The sequence below is a fragment of the Fundulus heteroclitus genome, chromosome 11, assembly GCF_011125445.2.
Source record: "Fundulus heteroclitus isolate FHET01 chromosome 11, MU-UCD_Fhet_4.1, whole genome shotgun sequence".
Lineage (NCBI taxonomy): Eukaryota > Metazoa > Chordata > Actinopteri > Cyprinodontiformes > Fundulidae > Fundulus > Fundulus heteroclitus.
The window spans coordinates 31,043,320-31,067,431 of NC_046371.1; the positions used below are offsets into that span (position 1 = coordinate 31,043,320).

General features: G+C 40.4%; 1 protein-coding gene across 3 annotated transcripts; it reads left to right on the forward strand.

Moving 5' to 3' along the window:
• Nucleotides 1-654: 654 nt before the first annotated feature.
• Nucleotides 655-21,038, forward strand: cnih2 (cornichon family AMPA receptor auxiliary protein 2). Of its 3 annotated transcripts, none has more exons than XM_036143377.1 (7): nt 655-1,251; nt 1,699-2,244; nt 4,752-4,820; nt 14,445-14,492; nt 16,760-16,872; nt 16,943-17,086; nt 19,333-21,038. In XM_036143377.1, exons 2-7 carry the CDS (start codon nt 2,164-2,166, stop codon nt 19,358-19,360), a joined length of 483 nt encoding a protein of 160 aa, XP_035999270.1. In that variant the 5' UTR covers nt 655-1,251; nt 1,699-2,163; the 3' UTR covers nt 19,361-21,038. The 3 variants fall into 3 exon arrangements, with proteins under 3 accessions (XP_035999270.1, XP_021176515.1, XP_012726730.1); XM_021320840.2 differs by having other exon boundaries at nt 655-845; nt 1,062-2,244; XM_012871276.3 differs by having other exon boundaries at nt 655-2,244.
• The last annotated feature ends 3,074 nt before the right edge of the window (nt 21,039-24,112 follow it).

The window sequence follows — 24,112 nt, forward strand, 5'->3', positions numbered from 1 at the left end:
TCACATAGCTTTTTAGATTTAAGCAAAAAAGTTACATTTTGGTCTCATCTGACCAAATAACTTGTTTCTAAACATCTGGTTCAAACCTTAAGTAGCAGAAAAACAGCTTTACAACTTCAAATACCATCTTACATGGCTCTGCTAAACAAAAGGCAAAAATACTATTAAATCAGCTCGATAACTTTCTATGCGCACTTTTATTCTGGTCATGTCTTTGACATTTTAAAAGAAATGTGTATGCTCAGATCAATAGAACAGGCTTAGTTGTATTTCAGTCCAAAAAAAAAAAAGACATGATGTCTCTTTGCATTAGATGGCACCAGTGGTTTCTGAGATCAATTTATTACAAGGCTGCGACGAGGGGTAAAAAAAAAACGAGAACCAGACAAAGTAGAATAGAGCAATTTACTGAATGCTAATGGTGCGGAGGCAGGAAATGACAGGTAACAGAAAGCAACACCCTATCAGAGCCAGACTTACATTTCATGGAGTGATGGATGATTGAAGGCTTTGGGGAGGAGGGAGAGGGAGGCAGACATCTCTAGTTTTCCCTGCCCCCTCATCAGTCTCTGGGGAACAGGGGTTTATAGAAATATAAAAATGCGAGCGAGAGAGAGAGAGAGAGAGAAAGAGAGAGAGAGAGAAGAGGAGAGGGGGAAGAGAGAGAAATCAGGAGAGCAGGGAGGGAGACGGAGCGACGCTATTGGTTGACTTTTATAACACCAGCCGTGGTTGAAATGTTTCTCTCGCAGTCTAAGAAATAGAGGAAAGAGACAGCTAGAGACGGCAGACTCAGGAATTACACTCAGAATCTCTGGAAGGGGTCTGAAAACGAGGGGCTTCAGGTAGAAAGACGGCACACGCAGGGAGATGAGAGGCGATCAGAGGCTGGTATCAATAAGTCATGACTTCTGAGGGCTTTGGAGATGCCTTACTTATCAACAGGAGTGTTTTCAAAATCAGCATTACTGCGTACTGTGACCATGTAGATTATCTACAGCGTTCTGGGTAAATCTCTCCCCCATCATCCCCTGCCTTTCTTTTTTAATTTTTCCTGACAGAAGTGACACATTTGACCCGCACGTTGGCGAAGATCTGATCTGAAGGCTCTGCTTTGACGGGAGAAATCTGAGGAATGCATCTGAGAAGTAGATACAGGGCAGACAATATTGACATGGTGCCGACCCAAAGTGACAGAAACAAGGGCAGAGTGGACTGTTCAGAGGCAGACACGACTCCTACCAGACACAGGTATTCTCTACTCGATGTAAAGATCAGTTAAGACGTCGATCCATGCTTTGGCCGTGTGTTTGTTGATCCTCTAATTGTTAAAATTAGTGTTAAATCCAAACTTATGTGTGCTGATATCGTCTTATTTTTGGTAAATTACCCGAGCAACAAGTAATCTGCTTTTGCGCAACAAGCCCGCATAGTGAGTAAAGCAATATGTCTAACTTTAGGCAAGAATTAAAAATGTTCAACAGCTTAATAATAGAAATAGGATGAGCGCCAACAATGGATGTTTAAAAAAAGCGTTTAAATATGACCTGGAATAACATGCCAGTAAGAGTGTTTCAGACTGAACTGTAAGCCATAAAGCTAACTACTTAATTATATAATAAGCCATAACCATCCTGGAGAGTAATCCTGTTTTTACTGCTCTTAATATCGACAAGAATCCTGTGCTTCTGCCGTCAGCGTGTCCATCAGACACTTGTACCTTCAGAGACAAATGTGTGGGCTTCGTCTCAGGAGAAACTCCTCGGGGGAGGAGGAGACAGACATTTTGCCTGTCAGAGACTGAAAAAAAGAGGAGCACCGGGGGCCAACAACAGACAACTGTGGCTGAGAACAGATTTCTTCAGAGCTTCCAAAACCCCGGCGAGACGGCCGCTGTCTCGCTGTCAGCGACACAAAAGGAGACAAATAGTGGAAGCGGCAACAGCCACAGCTTGAGCTCACTATTGATCGTTGCTTTAAGTGATTGCTCTACCTACCGGGACTGTATAGAGACTCTGCTCGCACCTGAAGTGGAAACAGACAATAAGACCCACTCAGGTAGAAGCGGGAGGGGAAGGTACCAGTTACCTGAAAACGATATACAGAGATACGGAAGGAAGTTTTCTTCCTTCACCCCAAGTCATCAGGCTGGCTGAGGAAGCCATGGCGTTCACCTTCGCGGCCTTCTGCTACATGCTTACCCTGGTACTGTGCGCCGGGCTCATCTTCTTTGTCATATGGCAGGTGAGTGGCACTGTGCACCCAGAAACCACTGCAACACATAGCGAAAGTGAAACGGGCACGCGTTGGGTCTGTGGACGTCCACTTTCACATCGTCCCACACAGGCAGACAAACACATCCACCTACACGCAATTGTACAACACTTCTTGTTTTTTTTGTTTTTTTTCTCTTTCCTTCTGCACACGTACACCGTGAACAGGCCATTTAAGGTTAATGTAACACAGAAATGTGCCTCTTTAGTCCCAAACTGTAATCATTTCACTGTTCAAACCAGTGTTGCCACAAACAGGGGGCTGCAGCCCTTTCCCGTACCCAGTCACCAAGACCATCACAAACCATAACCATCCTGGAGGGGCAGCTTGCATCACTCGCCAAATTATATTCATCTAGAAAATGTCTGGGAATTTGGCCCTCTCATGTGTAATGGCCGCTACAGTACGCCGCTACTCAAATGGTGTATTTGTGTATATGTGTGGGGGTTGATGCTATAATATATATATATATATATAACCTGGTTGGACTCTATTGTGTCATTCTATGCTACTTTCTGTCCAAATAGCATATGTTCACTGAAATCTGATGGAAAATTAATCTTTGTATGACCAATTAACAACCAAGGTATAATAAACTGAGACAATTTGGAAGGGTTGATCTAGTTTACGTCATTTTTCCTGAAATTCTGAGCATTGCTGTGACTATGCTGTTCCTGAAAATAGTTTAACAGTACTAATTGTTTAGTACTAATTATATATATATATATATATATATATATATATATATATATATATATATATATATATATATATATATATATATATATATATATATATATATATATATATTTGCTTTTAGACTGACTGAGTTTTTAAGTGTTAATTCAACTGTATGAGTGACAAAAACTTTGGTGATTTCAGAAATTTTTAATATTCTTTCAGGCTCTATGCGACTCTAACCCAGAGTAGAGAGGAGGAGCTAGTATCCAAGTCCAAATGTATTTAAAAAAAAAAAATTGTGTGCATATGTCTGTTTCTGTCCAGCACAAATGTTATCAGATGGATTGTAATTCTTTTTAACAGTGGTTAGGGCAACATGTAGTGAAAAGGATGCATGCATTTTTGGTGTTGCATTCAGTCAGCCACTGCAGAGACCTGACAAGAGAGAGTTCCTCAAACAAAACACGCCAGCCTTTTTTTTGCAAAACACACTGATTATAAATCTCACCCACCAGATTGTTGGGCATCTGGCTCCCTTCTTTGGGTGGAATTTGTACAGCCATCTCAGGAGACCCGAGCACTTTGTTTGCCGGTTACACAATTACACACTCCGCAAACACCCCAGCTTTGATCTCTCACCTATTTTTACATTTGCAGCATGGAGGCAGAAATAATGCGAAATACAAAACGGCTCATTATGACCATAGGACTTAAAATGACTAACGTACCAGTTGACTAAGTGGGTGAAACTACATGTGAGTCACTCCGTGTGTCTGCATGTGAAAGAGGTGGCGAGAGGTGTGCGTCTGGCTCGGTGGTGATTTAAAAACTCCCGTCAAACCAGGAATATGCCCCCCCCCTCCAGTCTGCTTCCACCCACAAGTGCAGCACCCCAACTATGTTTGGCTCACAGCCAGCCAGTCATTGTTTTCTCTTTAAGAGTAACCATGGTGCCCAACAAGGGACTCACCATGTCTCCAAGGAAACTGCATCTGTTTACAAGGGAGCTAAGTGTGAAGAATGAGGGGGCGCCATATGGACTTAGATGGGGATATTACCAGGACATTTTCTATTATGCATACAAGTGGCTTCTTTTCGTGCAATCTCTCGGTGTTGGCGTGTAATCCCCGTCTCTTCCCGCATTTTAACGAGCCATCGGAGTAATTTCCAAAGCTTACCTGACGATCAGCGGCGAATTACTTTTAAAGAGCTACTAATCAGACAAAAGATTTGACAAATTCTCCGTCATCACGAGTGCTTAACTAGCTAGGCTTACACTCAAGTTAACTGAATTCATTGGATATCGGCATGAAAAAAATAACAAGCACAATCTTTCTGTGTAAAACAATCTTTCCAAAGAGTCTGTGAGTGCATGCAAATTATCTCATTCTAAATGTGAAAACTTGCAAGATGCATTGATTATTTGAATGCATTTAATTATTGATACCTGGACCTCCGTGGATGTTACTGTAAGGATGGGTTTAAAAGTATGATTTCCAAGCAGTTATATGTCCAGTCAATGTGTCATGGATGTTTCTGTGTATAAAAGGGGCTAACGTTCACAAGGCAGCGAGATCGATGCCTTCACTAATTGCGTATGCGCATCCACCCGTAAAACACCACGTGTGATCTCACAATGTGAACAATGGGGCCGCAGCTGTGTGGGATGCTGAGAGGCGCCGTCGTCGATAGTATCGGCCCGCTGCCTGAGACAAGGCAGTTCCTACAAGTGTGGAAGGAATCGAACTGAAAAGTCGAAAGAACATTTTCTCACACCGTTCTGCTACTTTTTTCAGATCATTGCCTTTGATGAACTCCGCACAGACTTTAAAAACCCCATCGATCAGAGCAATCCTACCAGAGCGGTAAGAACCCTGTTGTTTCCCTTCTTGCAAAAAAAAAAAAATGAGATAAAAAAAAGCAAACAAAAAAACATTAAACCTTCACATGCACAAAGAGCAATCTCCACTTTCATCTTTTAGGATGAACCATTTATAGTCCTTCTGTTTAGAAATAAATAATGCAGCTTTCTTTCTAATCATGACAAGCATCCAAACAGAGAGAAAGATAAACACAGGCAGGTTAATTTAATAATTGAGCTCAGTTTAAAGCGATTCATTGATTTTTTTTTGACAAGAAATATTTGCACTATTATTATTTTACTGTTAATCCTGACGTCTGAGCCCTTCCCAGGGTGGTGAGAAGACAGTGTTTCTCAGCGAAGTCATTTGTATGCAGATTAAAGCAATCAATGTTGTTCAAAGACGTCAGCTCCTTGGCCTAATCAGTTAAAGAGATCCCCCTCAGATGAAGCCCCTGTTTATACAATGATAAACTGTGCCACTGTCAGACTGAACCATTCCCACCCAGTGTTACAGGAACAAATCTACTCAGTAAACGTTCATCTAATGAAAAAGAGAATATTTCATCCAAATAGGCCAATCCTGTCCTGTTTTCTAGCAGGGTTTTGTGTACATCCAATGCCTTGCAAAATGTTGCTCACCCATTGAACTTTTACCACATTCTGACTACCAGAAAATACCAGAAACTTTGATGTATTTTCTTAATGTTTTTCAAATACATTTTTTAAAGTGTGGCATGCATTTGGATGTATCCCCCTTTACTATGACACCCTCAAAAGAAATAAATTCAGTGCAACGCAGCAGGAAACATTAGCAAAGAGCTGTTTCTGTCTTTGCTTCTTGTAAATAAATTTCTCTAGAGGAGTGAAACACTTTGAAAAAAAATGATCAAAATGTATGTGTGAAATGTACGTGTTTTATGGTTGAGTTGAAGAACCAGAGCTGTATGTCTATTTTGGGGCTGAACAACAAGAAAATATCAACTTTTACAATAAGCAGATCTGCCAAACTTCTACAAAGCATGTGCCTCATGCTGTTAAAATGCTCAACTGCTATCAAGACCTTGCTCTTATTATACAAAACGTACAGTATTTTATACATGTACTTAATGTTTATGTTCCCTTAAATCCAAAATCCAAGTGAAACAATGTTGCTTTTGTTGTTGAACATTAAAATTCAAATCAGTCCACTTATTTAAAACAAAACAACAAAATCATGTATTTTATTTCTTGCTCTATTGGTCTCCTTCGTATGTGGAGTTTCAGTCATGATCCACAGCTGGTCGTGTTTTTGTTCTCACTTTGTGTTTTGTTTGTACGTACAGTGGCTTGCAAACTTATTCATACACCTTGAACTTTTCCACATTTTCTCACATTACAACCACAAGTATAAATATTGTGTGAAAAGACCAACACTAAGTGATGTGTAATGGTCCAATAGAAAGAAAATGATACATGATTTAAAACATTTTTTTTTTAACAGATAAACTTAAAAGTGTGGTGTGCAAAAGTATTCAGCCCCTTCTTCTCTGAGTGCAACTAATTGCCTTGTGAAGTCGCCTGATGATTGCTAAAGGCTGAATTATGTCCACCTGTGTGTAATGTAAACTCAGTACAAAGACAGCAGCTCCGTGATGGTCCCAGAGGTTGGTCAAGAGAATATTGGGGAGCAAACAGCATCATGAAGTCCAAGGAACACGCCAGACAGGTCAGGGATAAAGTTGTGGAGAGGTTTAAAGCAGGCTTAGGCTATAAAAAAGATTTCCCAAGCTTTTAACATCTGTTCAATCCATCATTCAGAAAAGGAAAGCTTATGGGACAACTGTAAACCCACCAAGACAAGGCCGTCCACCTAAACGTACCGACAGAACAAGGAGAGCGCTGATCAGAGATGCAGCCAGGAGGCCCATGGTGGCTCTGGATGAACTGCAGAGATCCACAGCTCAGGTGAAGCTGTCAGGGGAATCTGTCCACAGGACAACTATTAGTCTCTCACTGCACAAATGTGGTCTTTATGGAAGAGTGGCAAGAAGAAAGTTACTGTTAAAAGAAAACCATAAGAAGTCACTTTTGCAATTTGCCAGAAGCCATGTTGGCGATACAGCAAACACGTAGAAGAAGGTGCTTTGGTCAGACGAAACCAAACTTACATTCTTTGGCCCAAATGCAAAACTCTATGTGTGGCAGATAACTAACACTGGACATCACTCTGAACACATCATCCCCAGTGTAAAATATGGTGGAGGCAGCATCATGCCCTGGGTTAGGGTAGGGAAGAAGGTCAGAGTTGATGGGTAGATGGATGGAGCCAGACACAGGGCAATCTTTGAAAAAAAAAAACCTGTTGCAAAAGACTTAAGACAGGAGAGGAGGTTCACCTTCCAGCAGGACAACAACCCTAAACATAAAGCCAGGGCCACAGTGGAATGGTTTTATTGATATTCTAACATATTCATGTGTTAGAATAGCCCAGTCAAAGTCCAGACCTGAACCCAATCCAGAATCTGTGGCAAGATCTGAAATCTGCTGTTCACAAACACTCTCCATCTAACCTGACTGAGTTTGAGCTGTTTTACTAAGAAAAACGGGCAAACATGTGAGTCGCTAGATGAGCAAAGCTGGTAGAGACGTACCCTAAAAGACTTGCTGCTGTAAGTGCAGCAAAAGGTGGTTCCACATGAGTTTCAAATGAAATATATCGTATGTAGGTGGTTGTAATGTGACTTTTATGTCACATTACAACACATTATATGTGGAAAAGTCCAAGGGGTATGAATACTTTTAAAAGTCACTGTAGATAATTTTAGTGTTTAGTCATTGCAGCATCTCCATAGACTTGATTTTCTTAGCTGTTGCCCTGTTCTGGGCATTTTGGTTTAGACCTGCATGTTGGTATTAGTCCTTAGCTTTTGGTTGGATCCTTTGTTTTCCATTCAGTTCCTCCAGTGCCCATGATTCTACCTTCGCTCACTTCCAACTTACACTCTCCCCGAGTTGCCATTCACTCGGTTGATTGTTTTCGCCTAATGTGCATCCCACAATGAGATCCCCACAATATTTCAGCCTCTAAATTTTTTTCTCTAACTGCTGGATTCTGATGTTTCCTGATTGTTTAACTCGTGTTCTGTGGGGTATCCATTTCATTAAATATTGTATGATCTCCATTATGTTCTGTCTCGACCCCATTGCTATTTGAGTCCTCCTCAGCACACACCAAACAGGACGGTTTCTAGATATTGAACCAAGCCACCAAAAAATAAAAAATAAATAAATTAAAAAAACATCTCTAAGCTGACTTATGATATAATGTATATCTAAAAAAAAAAACCCTGATCAGTCCCTGATGAGCCAAACTTGTAAAGGGCTACATGGGGCTCCAGGGCCACAGGCTTTAGGCTCCTGTCCTAAACATTACATCCTCACTGTGAAACATGTTGGTGGCAGCATGTGGGGATGCTTTTCTTGAGCAGGAGCAATTAAGCTGGTCAGAGTTATAGACAGAAAAATTATATATTTCTTTCACATTTTCTTATTTACAATACATTGACAATATTTGGTTGGGAACTTTGTTTTTTTTTCTTCAAAAAACCTGTTTACATGTTGCCATAAACCTTCAATAATGAAGGTTTAATAATGATATTTGATGAATGCCCTACCTATTTTAGGAGTTAGAATAAGTGTTACTTGGTTAGCTTATGACAGTCATTTTATTTACTCGAAAAAGTCCCTACTTTTACTGTAGCATATGATAATTTAAGGATTATTCTTTCCTGAATCAAGGGCAGTCTTCTTTCACTGTTTTCCAATGTAAACATTATAGTTTAACTCAGAAATTAAAATTTATTAGAATTTTAATAGAAACAGGACCCTTACTCAAGTACCTTAGTATAAGTTGGTTCAGTTCATTTTCAGTATAATGTAGGGACATTTAGAAACATTGTGTGACAGACTATGAATTTTGAAAAAACAACAACAAAAAATAACCTCCTCTTCAGGATAATCAAACATGGTTTTGTCGATTCAACCCTTCAACAACAAGTCTATGTTGCTAATAGGAATGAAAGGATATTGAACGACACTCTGGGTATGTTTTACGCTCCGAACGGGAATTCTCAAAACCGCGAACCCCAACAGCGAATAAAAGGCCTGCCTTTGAAGGGAACAGTGGAGTGGGTACTGTGATCGCCAATCAAAGGGTTGAAGCACAAACAACAGCTGCAGACCCATTGATAGGAACACAGTTTTTAATCCAGAGCACTGCTGTCTGTTGTCAGGGAAACCACGCGGTCGTCTTATAAAGACCTCAAAGCCAGCCCCTCATTCAGGCCTTCTGCACTAATCTCACCTGTGTGTTTGCCTGGAAACTAAGACTAAACTTGAATAGCCTGGTGGTTGGTTTGCAGGTGAAACAAGTTCGCTGTGCAACACCGTCTTTCCCAGTAATCCCTTTTCCACATGAGGGGCAGATAGAACTTCCATCTTGGGGTCAAACCACATCTTCACTACAATCTTTGAGAAAGTCAATGGCAACATTTTCCAGCAGCCTATTGGCTAACAAGCTAGCAGGCTGCAAAGCTGCTAGCTTGTTAGCGATGTTATCTGCCTCGGATTCTTCAGTCTTAACTCCAAAACCACTTAGTGTCCCGTAACCACCTTTTGCTCAAGTTATTCATACTCCCTTTGCCTGTCTCCAGTTTTCGCTTAATTTGCTTCAGCAAAGCAAGGGGCACACCAAACATTGCAAGCAACTGCATCATTATAAGTAGGGGGTGTTTCCTTCTGTTTGGAGATGGTGAGAATAAAATCATAATGTTACGAGAATGTTACAGGAAATACTAAATATTTTCAGCACATCAGCATCAAATCATCACATAATCTGACCCAATCTGTATAATATGATTGAACTTGACTTTGTAAAGTGCCTTGAGATGACATGTTTCATGATTTGGCGCTATATAAATAAAATTTAATTGAATTGAATTGAATACAACCACCGAGGGGGTCACGAGTCCATCCCCACTTTGGGAACCCCTGGTTTAGATGAAACACAAATTTTGCACTACCTTGCAGTAGTCCATCACACAAAATCCCAATAAAACACATCAACTTTGTGGTTGTTCTGTGACAGAATATGGAAAGGTTCAAGGGTGTGATAATGTTTAGGAGGCACTATGTCAGTAATTTCCTCATTACTTAAGTTAATGACATTATCATGAGTCAGAAGAAAGTGCCATCATTCATTTAGCAAGTGAGGAGCAGCTGTGAACGTCTTTTTCACAAGATAGTTAATGTTCTAGCAGTCATGTGAACCTTCATCTGAGAGTGAGGAAGTGATGAGGAGTGGGAGAGGAAACTGTGAAAACAGGCCGTGGGTGTGTGGAGGCATGCCAGCCACAGGAAGTGGACACAAAAGCAGCACCACCTGTAAAATCTATAACAGTCTCTGACAAAGTGTGTGTGTGAGAGAGAGAGAGAGAGAGGGGGGGGGGGGGTGCTTCAAAGCTGCATGACTGAGTGCCATTACCCCCGCACTGTAAGATGACAACTCCAACATGTCAGGCGTCACAAACCTGATGTGCCAGGATGCAGCGTTGCCAGTTTCTCCCAAAATAAATAGGCTGGACAAACAGAAGAGGAATTACATGGAAACAGCCTGTGAAAATAGACGGCGCTGGTTTCGGATATGAGCCAAGAGAAACCCGTGTTCACTCAGCCGGGGGTTGTGTACCAAAAGGACAAAGGCAGCAAACATTTGAGAGCATGAGAGAAATGACATACAGACAACATGGGAGTGTTGAAACACGTGTTTCCAGCTCGGATTTGTGTTTCTAGCTAATATTCACTGTTGGGGTCTCGAAGGCAGAGTCAGTCTAAAGCTGAGTGGACCCATAACAAAGAATCTATTTCAGGGGCATCATCCAACTTCACTTAGTCACCACCTCATCTAATATTCCTGAGTTATTGCGAAGTTCAGCAATTATAGATCTAACACCAATCACAATTTTATGACACTCATTAACACAGTGTTGTCTACTATAGAACAACAAACAGCCAGCTATTTAGTTCAACAACTAAATCAATTCTTCCTTTCTTACTGTAAAGTATGAGACTCAAACACAGACACAGCAGGGTGCCGATGTTTCACGTGCCTCAGAGGTTAGAGTTCGGATCTGAGAATGACAACTCCAGGATGTTTTTATTGTCAGAAAAGAAGCTGAAATTGCACATTTTTATGACACTAACTACTATTATCAATACAAGCCAGTAGCATCTATGTCTATTATTTGCATTTAAGCACTGGTTTAACAGTAAAGAAGTGTTTAGAGCTCCTGATAATTGCTTATTTGTCCAACTTTCAACACATTCCAAAGCCAAATGGGATACTGAATCGATTCTGCTTGATGACTTTCCACTTTCCTAGTTGGAATCTTTGTTATATTTTTCGTAGTAAGATCCGACTTTAAAGTACAAAGAGAATACACCTTTACTTCATGTGCCGAGAGCAACTAGATTGTGCTTCGAGAGACAGACATGACTTAGAGGAATGCTTAAGTTACTGTTTTGCATATGACGTCCATATCTATTTCCCCCTAAAAGGCAACACACTGCAAAAAGGAAATTAAAAGTACGTTGTTTTTTTTTAAGTGAGTGTATTTGTGTATTTGTCCTTGATTTGAGCAGGTAAATAAGATGATCTGACAACGGATTGAGTATTCTTACTCCTAAAATAGATAATTAGATATATTCCCTTGAAATAAGATGATGGAGTTTAGTTGTTCCTATTTTAAATGCCAAAATCGTATTCCATTGGCAAATAATCTTATGTACCTGCTTAAAACAAGGGCAAATACATTTATTTCAAGAAGATTTTACTTAGTTTTAGTGTCTGTTTTGCAGTGCAATAGTCAATCTGTTGAGAATCTGCTATATTGGGAAGTCAAAACCTGGATAAAGCTGAACTTTCTGTGTTGGAAAACAAGACTGAGGTGATTCTCTTTGGTAAATCTGACCGTCTGACAGGATGTAAGAGTGCCAATGGCCCTCCTGAGACATTTGGTCGCAACTCTGTCAGAAACCTTGGGGATTTTTTTAATACTGACCTCAAATTTGAAAAGAAGGTCGCTGCAGTAGTTCAGTCTCGCTTTTGTCATTTGATGTTTATTAAAAGAGGCATAGCATGCAAAAAATATATTTTTCTAACCCTTATACATTTTGTTGTAGGCTCTAGGAATGCAGAAATTTTGAATGCAGAAAGTCCAGGCGCTGCATAGATATATATTTAATTTCTTTTTGGGTCATATTCACTCAGTTTTCTCCACTAAATAAGGTCATAGATTTCCGCCTTACCAATTTCGCAAATCCGCAATTTTTATTGTGCTATGATTTTTTTTAGAAGGATGCCAAAGCTACAATTGGATAATTGAAAATGCTCAGGGGGAGCGGGGTGTGAAGTGCTTTAAATTTATATGGGATTCAGACCAAAGAATCACTTTATATAGACCACAACTGAATGATTTCAATGTTAAAAGGAAGAACTGAAAATAATGTCCTCTTTAACAGAATCAAGCCCTATTTTCCTCGGAATACCCTCAAAAGTGTCATTTATGTTTTTATTAGCACTAGACAGGAAAACTGCAATTCATTCTGTTGTGGGATCAGCTTGACCTTTCTCCACCGTCTTCAGCTATTCTAAAATGCTGCTGCTGTGCGCTTGCTAACTGGGAAAAGACAATGTGTGCAATTCACTCCTATTTGATCGTCTCTACACTGGCTGCCTGTTTCTTTTGGAGTTCCTTTTAAGATTGTACTTTCAGTTTTTAGATCTTGAAATGGTTTAGCAACGTGTTACCTCACTGAGTTTTTACATCAATGCAGTCCCGGTAGGACACGGAGGTCTGGAAACCAACTGCTTTTAGTTGACTCAGCCGGTGACTGAAGGAGACAGGAGCTTTTCATTGGCTTTTAATTCTGAGGAGCTGGAGCATTTTGACCCATGTTGCTGATTTTTTGTGGTAATATTTTATTTTTTTATTCATCCTAACAGTGAAATTGTTTTATTGTCTTTTGCTTTACCCGTTTTATTATTTTATTTGACCTGTGAAGCGCGTTAGTCACTCTGTTGTGAGTAATAATGCTGTATAAATAAAAATAGTCAGATTGATTGATTACTGTAAGGAGAGATAGTGCTTCAATCTCATCCCACAAGATGTTGTTAGACACCCGATCCAATCCAATATATTTATAAAGCACATTTAAAAGAAAAACAACTGAACTGGCTATAGAACAATTATTTGGATCAATTTCATTTCAATTACAGCATTTCAAAGTATTTAATTATTCAAAACCAATAAGTAAAAGTAACACTTTTTTGTCTTTTTTTTTGTTTTGTTTGTGTTCTGATAAATGTCTCCTGTTTGCTTTCATTATTGGAACTGGTTTCCGTTGAGCCTGCATGACCTGACACAAATAAGGGCACCTCAGGGAAGCTACAGGCTATAAAGCCTGAGCCACACAACAATTTACAACTCCAATACCAAGCCAAATAACATACAGTATAATGCATTCATCTGTTAGGATGAGAACGGGGAGGGGTCCTTAAAGCCCTGCGTTGTTAGCGGATGTGGGGCACGGAGCCTGAAAAAGAAGCAGGGAATCGGACAGACAGTACCAACCACGCTGGAGCTGAATAGTTGGTAGCTGGCTGTAGATTCAGGGCAGAATTTACTCTCAGGTCAGCAGGGGATTCGCCATTTATGTCCACAATTTCAAAAAAGCAACTAAAGGGAACAGACATCAAGGGGCTTCAACTCGATGCCGAAGCTTTAAAAAAAGAAGCTGAGACTTAGAAATAAAAGGGAATTTTAAACTTGCTTAGACGAACACGACCACGTTTGTTGTTTGATGTAATTTTGTTTCAACAACAACAACAACAAAAATCAAACAGATGACCCATCTGTAAATGATTAAATTAATGATTTTTTTTTTACTTTCACTGCTCTGTCAAGCCATTGATGGAGGGTAAAAAAATAAATAAATAAATGAAAAAAAAAGAAAGAAAGAAAGAAGCTTTAGCAAAACACATAATTTCACCATGCTGGCTCATCAGTGGACAATCAAATGCTGTCTGATGGCTAATCAATGCTGTAAAAGATGGACGGCTTTCATATCAGAGCTCGTAATTGAGCCTCCAGTTATTACCCACAGGAGGGCTGTTGCTTCGACCGGCCAGAACATCTGCACCAAAACATCGCAGTCCATTAAATGTAGACACCGGGTTTTGGGTTGATGCATGCAATCAATCTAGGCTTTTCTGGACCATCAGCAGGTGTAAAATCTGTGGCCTTATTTATGTAGATTTTTAGCAATGGTAGATTTAAGGACAAATAATGATGTATTATGTAATACTTGCTATGAATAATATGTATTTCCAGCTACCTAATGGATAAAGACCTATTTGTTTTAGCTGTCACAGTTCATTGAAGAGGCCATTTAGATTACAAAAAAAAGGAATCTGAATGTAAAAAAACAACTAAACAAACAAGAAGCATGTGCAGATTCTCTTTATTTCTGGCAACGTCTTGAAATCTGGTGATTACTGATCAGTCTTTTCTTTATGGCCGCCTTGCAGAGAGAAAGGATCTTGAACATCGAACGGATCTGCAACTTGCTCCGCAAAGTGAGTAATAACTGTTTTTCACCTTTTTTTGAGGGGGGGGGGGGGGGGATGACTAAGGCTGAGGGGCTTCAGACAGCCATGAGCATTTGTCTCTTTCTAACCATTGTGACGCACGCTCACTGAATCAGACATATTCCTGTCCTCAAGACACACCATTTCAGGTGGGGATGGAGATGCCATCAAGGTTTTCTCTCTCTGGAGTTTTTTGTATATTGCTCCAAGGCCAGGGGGGGGGGGGGGGGGGGGGGGCAACCCAAGGTCTCTGAAAGCTCATGTTGTTCTTTATGTTCCTTAGAAAATACATCAGTTAGATAATCAGTAGCTCAAAGTGTAATTATAATTCAAGATGAAGGCTAAGCGCAGCGTTTGGGTTCTCATGGAACAACTAGTAAACTCTAAAGCATATTTCTAATCTGCAAAATAAACAAAAACGAATTAGATAAAACTTTGTTCTGGAAGTGCCTCGAACATGCAATCCCTGTTGTGAAACATGGTGATGGCGGCAGCATGCTGTGGGGATACTTTGTGTCAGCACGGACAGGGAAGCAGGTCAGAGGTGATGGGAAGATGGATGGAGCTAAAAAAAAAAAAGAGTAAAAGAGTTGTTGGAGACTGCAAGGGACTGGGATGGAGGTTCACCTTGTAGGAAGACGACACCCCTAAAATACACAGGCAGAGCTGCAATGGAACGGCGAGTCCAAGCCCATACCTAAATTCCAATGAGAACCTGTGGCAAGACTTTAAAAATGATCTAAGGTAGACTAACAAACATTTCCATCTGATAGCTGGAGGACCCCCAGCCCAAAAGACAGCAAAGGCCATTGAATCGCAGAAGACCTTTCCCTTCGCTTCATGTGATGCTTCTGAAAAACAGCTATAATTCTAATAGCTTTATGCTTGCATAGTTTTCTCCATTGTGCTTGGAGTGCAGCACCTTAAGTGCTTTTGACGTATGACCAATCCATCTGAATTAGAGGAAGCCTTTTTGCTAATATTGTTGCCGGCACGACAGTGTAATTTCAGTTAACCTTGACCGCTGCGGGAGAGGACATGCAATGGCGGCTTCAGCTTCGGTTTAGCCTGGTTAATCCTGAAACATCGGCTTCCCTTCCATTTACTTCATCATCCTGCGTATGATGAAGTGCGCGCTCACGCAAGCCCAAGCTGCTGCCGGGTTAGCAATAAACACATGGTTAGTTGTTTTTTTTAAAGCCGTCCATTTATTGTATTCATTTATAACACAGTGGTTAGTAGCATCTGGAAGTTTCTATCAAATTTTCAACAAATTCACATTTGTACCTTTATTTCCTCTTTCGGTTGTGTGTTTCTGAGTTCTGACCATGACTTTGAAGGTCATTAATTTGTTCAAAATCGATTTTCAGTCATTTCTGATATATGCGCCCCACAAAACAAGACAACATTTCTCCTGGATCAAATAGATTTTTGTGTGAAAAATCATGAAAAAGCTAATTGAAAGGACAAATTAGTGCAACAGAACAGTATGTAGAATTGTAGCAGTTCTGCATTTAGGCAGACTATTTCGCAGGAGTCTGGTGGTTCCACCTTGGATGCTTTGGTACAGTCTGTTCTGATGGCTGCAGTCCATAAAGTTCACAGACGGGGAGAGAGGACTCTGTGAAGACTGCAGCAGCTCTCAAACAGACACCGTACAGAGGGTAGGGAGACTCCACTGAACTTTTCAGCTCCCCTCACTGTCCTCTGCAGGGCACTGTGCTCTGCCATGTCTCTAGTTTTACAGCCATTAAGCAGCAGGTTTTTGTTTCTGAGCCAGGCTGCTTTAATGCATAAAAAGCAAAATAACTAAACTCAAAGCAAAAAGGGAAAAGGTTACCAAGCGATAACCAACAAAATTAAGTAAACACAACAATCTGTATAATTCACAATACAGTTTAAACGTGAGACATGATCAGTTTGAATTTGCATAAAAACCTGAGTGTTTCATATGTGTTCCTTACGGGGAGATAACTTCTGATTTTGGGCTGAGCTTCATGTTTTTCAATCAGTATGAAAAACCTTCTGTCGGGATTTCTACTAGCTTGTTAAATCCAGTCCACACCCTTTTAGATCTATTTTTGCACTTTTAGCAGCGGCTTGTCATGAGTAGCTTTTACATCTACGGCCTTGAGGAGTTTGCCACAAAGTGTGACAGTGCTTACCTTCGCTATGTAAGCGCTATCATACCATGCAGTGGTGCAGGTTTACCACAACGCGTTTGATGTTTAACAGTCTTTGTCTGTTCTAACTAGTTGGTGGTACCAGAGTACTCCATCCACGGCCTCTTCTGCCTGATGTTCATGTGTGCTGGAGAGTGGGTCACACTCGGCCTAAATATCCCACTGTTTTTCTACCATCTGTGGAGGTACGGTCCCACAGCAGATGTCTGATCGCTGCGTGTTGAGCAGATGAGCCAACCCCTGCTGTTCTTTCAGGTTTTTTCATCGGCCAGCCGACGGCTCAGAAGTGATGTACGATCCCGTCAGTGTGATGAATGCTGATATTCTCAACTACTGTCAGAAGGAGTCCTGGTGTAAGCTGGGCTTCTACTTGCTCTCTTTCTTCTACTACTTGTACAGGTAAGTAGGAATACGGCGTCAGTCCAGTGGTTATTTTCATTCAGCCATAGCCCTGTGAAACAGTTAGGATGGCCAGAAAGTATTGTTTTTATGTCTAAATAAGGGTCTCAAATGGTTTAATTTGTTTACCGATAAAGACATACCTCATCTTAATCATTGCATAAAGAACCTCAAGAGAAATTCCTGTTCTGAGGAAAAAGTTAGGACAGTCTACTGTTACACTCTTTGGCTGAAATAACTTCAGTGAGAAGCTCGTTGTAGGCGTCCATCAGTCACCGACAGCCATCTGAGGAGGGTTCGCTCCAGTCCTCACGTTGAGCTGAGGTTTGAGGAGTGTCTTGGTTTTATAACCGGTCTAACGTCACCCTACAGGATTCACTGAGAATAAGATTTTTTATTTGTTAAAGCAGCGGTAGGTAACTTTTGTTTACATGTATTTTTTTTTTTTTTTTTACATATTTGTTAAAACTGTCACTGTGTCCTGACAGTAAAATATGAGGTACATAATCTGTGACAAAAATGTGTCTCCTCTGGCTCCTGTTAGTGGTCCTACTGCCATTAGCAGAAATACACCGCTCCTGTTGTGAAGCAACCAATCAGAGCCAGGAGGAATATCTGGCTCTGATTGGTTGTTAGCAACCTCTCACACTGGTTGTATGGCTTACATCCTCTTATCACTCTTCCATGCACTGCTCACACCCCCTCACCTGCACAGCACTACCTTCATTCAAGCCCAAGACTGCCGGTGGGCTGCAGCTATGGGGTGAAATGAACATTGGATCAGCACGGCAGGCTCTGCTGTGGGGGAGGAGCCGTGGAGGGAGGGCTGTAGCACAGCAGGGACCAAGGAGGGGGGACCTGTAAGGTGTGCTTGTTCACATTTTCAGGCTAAGTCCACAGTTTTCTCAGAATTCCCTGCTAAGCCAGTCTTTGGTGGGTTTAGGTTTTTAGGTCTTTGGGATGTTGCAGGACTCAGTTCTGCTTGTACTTTAACACATTTATAACAGGTCTTTCCTTGAGCACCCTCTGATACATGGTAATCTTCATGGTGGGTTATATGACAGGGAACTGGCCAGGTAAAATATCCCCAAACCGTGACACGTGCACCTCTTTTCCTCCGTGTCAGGAAAACAACCAAAGAATATTAACCCTAGAAGTCCTGGTGTTTTTCCAACTTCCCTCTAAACTTCAGTCTAGCCTTCATGTTTTCCTTTCAAATACAAGGGTCTCCTACTTGCACACCTCCCGTGAAAGTCAAACATTTGAAGTCTCTGTCTGATGACACATACAAGCAACTTGACATCAGAAGTAGTAAGAGTCGGATGTACAGTATGTCTCAGGATGACATTTTAGTGTATGCGGTGACTTCGTTCAGCATTTTGTGGTCTATACTTTGAGGCTGAACTTGCTTGGGTGGCCAGACCTCAGCATGCTGTTAGCAGTTTGGAAATTTTGTCAAAGGCTACTAAAAGCCCATTTTCCATGCACTGGAATGACTGCTGTCAAATTTGTTTAAGAACTTCTTAAAATCTCTTACCAGATTCATAAACTGCAACAATGGTTTTATTCTGAAGGCCTCTGGCAGCTTCTTGCCCCATGGTGTCCACTCTCGCATTGACAGTCAAGAGATCATTAGATTACATGTCTGAGGTGTAAACAAGGCAGACCTTCCTGATACCTGATACTGAGTAACAATGTTTGAGTTTTGTGCATCTGATGTAATAGACCTGGGTTATTTTAGACATTTTAAGTGGGAATAAAAGTAAGGGTGTAGTGTTATTTTTCTTATTAGAAAAGGGATTTTAGATTACCTTTAATTGAAATCTTTGAAAGGGACATTCTTGAGTGTTATTGTTTATTTATTTTGGATTATTTTATTTATTTGCAATTGAATTTAAAACCCAAATATCCAAATATGTTAGAAAAAGACGGACTACCATAAGCGTCTGTTTTCAAATAACATTTGGCCTTTTTAAAGAGCACAGGGCCTCTTTTTAATTCAATAATTGTATTATTGTGCATGGATGTCTGTCTATGACACAAAATGCTCAATAATAGTTTAAGTCACCCCAGAATTTCTTGTTAATTCCCACAACTTCCCATTATTCCTATTTAAGGTTTGCAAATTGAAACATTTTCATTTGCCCGAGCTTTTTCACTTTGCAACCCTACTTAGTTCAGTGATGCCTCTCACACTCGTTGTATGGCTTACATCCTGTTAACTTATGCCCAATTTCCCTCCACAGTATGGTCTACGCCTTGGTGAGCTTCTAACAACAAGTGATGCAGAGATCTTACTGGAAGGACCTATACGACATCCAAAACGGATGGAGGCAAACTCTTCATCTTTTCATGTTTCCTGACTTTTGTGGCCACCTCTTGGGCAAAATAAGAAGACCGATCTGACTGAATGTGAGTGTAACAGTGTTACTTAGCATCTGTTTTAGCCCCTTATCCAAGAAACCGCTGTCAGATGCCTGGAGAAAACCAGCTCTGAAAGACTGAAAAGAAACAAAAAGAGGATGTTCGAGATGCCTTTGACCCAATACACAATTTACCCAATATTTCTGAAGGGCTGGATTTCCCCGCGCTGCTCTTACTGATCCAGTCGCTCAACTCACTGTGAATCTCTAAACACTTAGGGGCTGGAAAAGAAAATAACATGTCTGTAAACTTTGACTTTCAAAATGTACTAAAAGCAGGATTGTTTTGGTATTAGTCGTTATATTTCACTGGTTATGTCGAACAATCACACTAATTGTATCGCATGTGCATTTTGCTATATGGAAAGGCTAAACGTGCTGGACAGGCTTGTGCCCAGGCACTGGAAGGAATGCAGAAGGCAATGAGCCGCACAGACCTACTAGGTTTGTCAAGCTCTAACAAAAACCACATTTAATATGACAAGATAAATAACATCCAGGTACAAATCGAACCCAGTCTCACAGAAAAACATGAAGGAGCCGCTGACAAGAAACTCTGTTTGTGCACAGCAGTGCAAATCTGTTTAAGTTATGAACAAAAATCACAGCAACAAAGTTTATGAGTGGGCATGGAGTGGATTTAGCTTTCATGCCGATGTACACATTTTGCTGTGACACTGGGTTTGCTAATCATAAATCTGACTTCTAGGGTCTGTATGCTTTCAAAATGGGTATGTCTGTAGCTGTAAAGACATATATTTATTGCTTCATAGGTTCATGACTTTGACAAGAGCATCATGCTCTAGTAATAATGCCAAAAGTTTAAAGTAGAAAAAAACAACAACCTTGTGCCAGACTTTAAAAGGAATCCCATTTAGTGCATTTAAAGAGATACTTTGGATTGTTTCTAAATTAGGCTCGGCAAGGTTATCAGTACGAGTTTTCTCACCTGAAGTAGACAAGCGTGACGTTGCAGGGAGTTGTCTAAAAGTGAATAAAATCTTCAGAGCTGAGAATGCATTTACAGAACTTGATTTCCAAGCATCAGAAGTATCCCTTTGACATTTGGCACCAGGTTTTGTTTTTTGGTTGTTTTTTTTTTCTTAAGGAAAAAAAAAAAAAAGGAAGAAAAAAAATCTGTTGTACTTTTAGTGTGCAGAGAGCGCCTTATTCCTGTTTCCAGTGAAGTTTACTCTCACTCATCTGCATCTATACTATAGTCATTTTAGCAAGCAGTTTTGGAACTTTTCTCTGATCCGAGGTAGAGTAGGGATCTAATGTACAAAAAGCAATTAAAAACAGCAAAATAGCTATGTTTTATGATTCATGAGACATATCAAAGGTGTGTTATTCAGTGTTTATAATACTAGTGAGTAAGGCTCGAGTGTCAGATGAGACATTAATGACTCAATGACAAAAGTATCAGTTATTGAGGAAGTGTAAAAATGTAGTGAAGTCATCATAATACTGCTCCAGTTGTAGAGAGATTGGATGTAAGATGTAAACCAACAAAGGGTTTCTGCAGTGGATGCTGCCTTCTATGAGACTTTGGCCTATTTGTGTGTCTGATTGGGCAAATGCATGAGAAACAATAAGCTGAGATGTTCTGGAAAAGCTGTGATGTTCCTGTACACTGCTGCCTATGGAAGGAGCTTCTCATTTTGTCTGGCGTTTTAAAGCCAAACTTCACAAATTATAACAGATAAATGGTAACATAATAATCAGTTCAAAGAAAATGTACCTGCTCAAGACATACGCATATCACTTGAGTTATTGTAACGAGAGAAGGTCACCTGTGGGTCCATGACAAGTACCACACTGGCAATATGATGCCACGCTTATTGTCTAATGATTTAGTTTCTGTCAAATAAATAAATTATGACAAAATAATAATAGAAATCTTTATTTGTCATTGTGACATACATTCCAAAGAAATCCATCCTCTGTACTTAACCCATCCTTTAGGGAACAGTGGGCTGCCTGGGGAACATTCTGGGGCTAAGGGTCTTGCTCAGGGACCCAGAGTGTTGGTCTTTGGGATTCAAACCCATAACCTTGCAGCCTCTCCAGGATACAAGCACCCTGCTCTCTTACTAGGCCATCACTCCCTATGTATTATATTAAAATATATTATATTATATTATATTATATTATATTATATTATATTATATTATATTATATTATATTATATTATATTATATTATATTATATTATATTATTAGAGTAAACAGAACAGTATACTGCAACCACAATACGGTGTATTACAGATTACAGAACATTTACCATGGATAATGTAAGCCTGGATTCAATTTTGTTGCTCTAATTGAAACGTCCCAATTATATCCTAAGACTCTGACTGGGATCCTGGTCTAGACATTTTGGTCAATCCGCAATGCTGACTGGGTGGGGGGAGGCGTGTCTTGAGAGCAGCAGGACCGGGAAATAGTTATGTGTGCAGCTTTTTTCCTCCATCATAAAAAGATGAAATCTGGGACATTTCCAGGGACAGCTTTTGCTGAGGACAGGTCGTCCAAAACAGGGGCTGTCCCCAGAACTCGGTAATGTCTGTTCATTTTACTTTCTGGACATATTTTATTCATTTTATTAGGAGAAGAAGAGGAACAAAATTGAGCAATCTCACCTTCTTGGACCATTATGGTTTAAATCGCTCAATGAAATAATGTGAGTCACAATTTTAAAGCACCCAAAACCACTATGCCTTTAACTCAAACAGTTAAAGGCATAGTGGATGACTTTTTCTGGAAATGTAGGAAAAAAAAACACCGAAGACCCTTTTTTGAATAACTGAACGGCTAACACCGAAGCTAACCGGAAACACAAACACTAGAAGTGTGCGTGTGCAGCCCGCAAGTGGGAACTTTAATGTGAGTTTCTGCAAAAAGAATTTTTGCACACTTGCGTTACAATGATTGGCATGTGGGACAACCAACAGATAAGACGATCCCCCCCGGAACTTGAAGGCGAAAAAAGATTGTCCTAAGAATAGACAAGATGTGGCGGCCACTCTCAGTCTAGAGGAAGGGGCAAGAGTCTGCTTGGACTGCCACTGGCGTAAGCATGCAAAGCTACGGTTTCAGTGCCGTGTTTCTCAGAGATTGGAGGTAAAAATCACTATATACTGTGTGTAGGAAGAACGTCACATCTTGGGGGACTCTCTAATTCTTTCAGATTCTTTTTGCAGATTCTCAGACAGCCAGCTTCAGGCAGCTAGTCTTGTTTTTTTGCCCAGGATACGGACACTGGATACACAAACAGGAGAGTGTCCTTCACATTAGCTCCAAGGTTTCTTCAAAGATCAAAACGGTCACGCGTATAATCCCAATGCAGTCTACGAAGAGCTAGGGCAAAGAGGGAGAAATGCTGCAGGGAGAGGAGTTTTGTAACTCCATGACATCATCTGTGAGTCCTCCTTCCTAGGAAATGTCATGCATATGGGTAAATACTGTGCATTATGAGATTTAGAGTTGTCAACAATCTCCTTTTTTGTCCACCATGTCCACCATGATCGTTTAGTTCAGGAGAAAACCTAAAATAGGTTGCATGATTTCAGTTTGAGTCACAGAAGCGACTTTCATAGGCTGCCAGTGTTTTTGGGAGACAAGCAATAGGCAGCAAATGCCAAGAGATGTTCGCAGATAATCACAGGACACCGAGACCTCAGAATTCTGCCAACTGTGTGAATGTGTTGAGTCTGGACAATCACTATCAAAGCACAGGAACATGATGACAGGGGAAGAAATAAAGCCTGCTGGAATGTTATTATGTACTTGCTCTAAATAAAAGCATTTTAGAAGACTGACTTTGATTAAATCTTTGTTGTACCTGTCTTTTATACATTTCTCATTATTGCTAAAGTGAATTTGGTGAATCACTTTATATTTATTCAGTTCGACTATGATGTGCATCTATTTACATGCCATATCCCAATAAAACAGTGCTACCAAAAAAAAAAAACACTTCCCAGTTTCTTCTTTCATGGTGAAGGTCAGCAGCCTGGCCAGTTGTGAGGAAAGCTTGCTCTGCCAAGGCCACTGGTGTACTCGAGAAAAAAAATAGCTCTCTCAGCATGCAGAGGGGAATTCTGGAGGAAACAGAGTGGTAAATTAGACGAGGGTAGAGGACAAAATGCCACACTGAAAAGTGTCTAAGCTAACAGCTGCATTTAGAAGTGGCTGCAGAGACATTTAGACGCATCTTGAAGAGTACCAGAATAACTATGAGCATGCCCCCACTGAGATGGTAAGAGGTTCCACTTTAGAGGCAGCAAAAGCAGGTTATAGCTTTGCGTTAATGTCTCCTGAATACTAACATGAGCTCTAGACAGGTTAGATGTTTCCAGGGGCAGAAAGGTGTATACATCACATGCAGTCCTGGTGAAAGGAAGGCACACCTACCTCAGTGCAAGGGGTTTAACTGTCAGGACATGGGAAAGTAAATGTGCAAAACACACAACAGATTACTACCCAGCATTATATTTTATTTAGAAACCATAAAGGCAGAGTCGAAAAGTCTTGTTTGGAAAACAGCAGAGGGACTGTATATTCCTGTATGCTCTCTTCCAAGATTCAAGTGTTAATCAGTC

What these genes read in the sequence shown, in the direction of transcription:
- cnih2 (XM_012871276.3), top strand. Translation starts at nt 2,164, where the DNA reads ATGGCGTTCACCTTCGCGGCCTTCTGCTACATGCTTACCCTGGTACTG. An exon ending in AGAGCAATCCTACCAGAGCG is followed by an intron (nt 4,821 to 14,444) that starts GTAAGAACCCTG and finishes GCCGCCTTGCAG; the next exon opens with AGAGAAAGGATCTTGAACAT. An exon ending in TCTGCAACTTGCTCCGCAAA is followed by an intron (nt 14,493 to 16,759) that starts GTGAGTAATAAC and finishes TGTTCTAACTAG; the next exon opens with TTGGTGGTACCAGAGTACTC.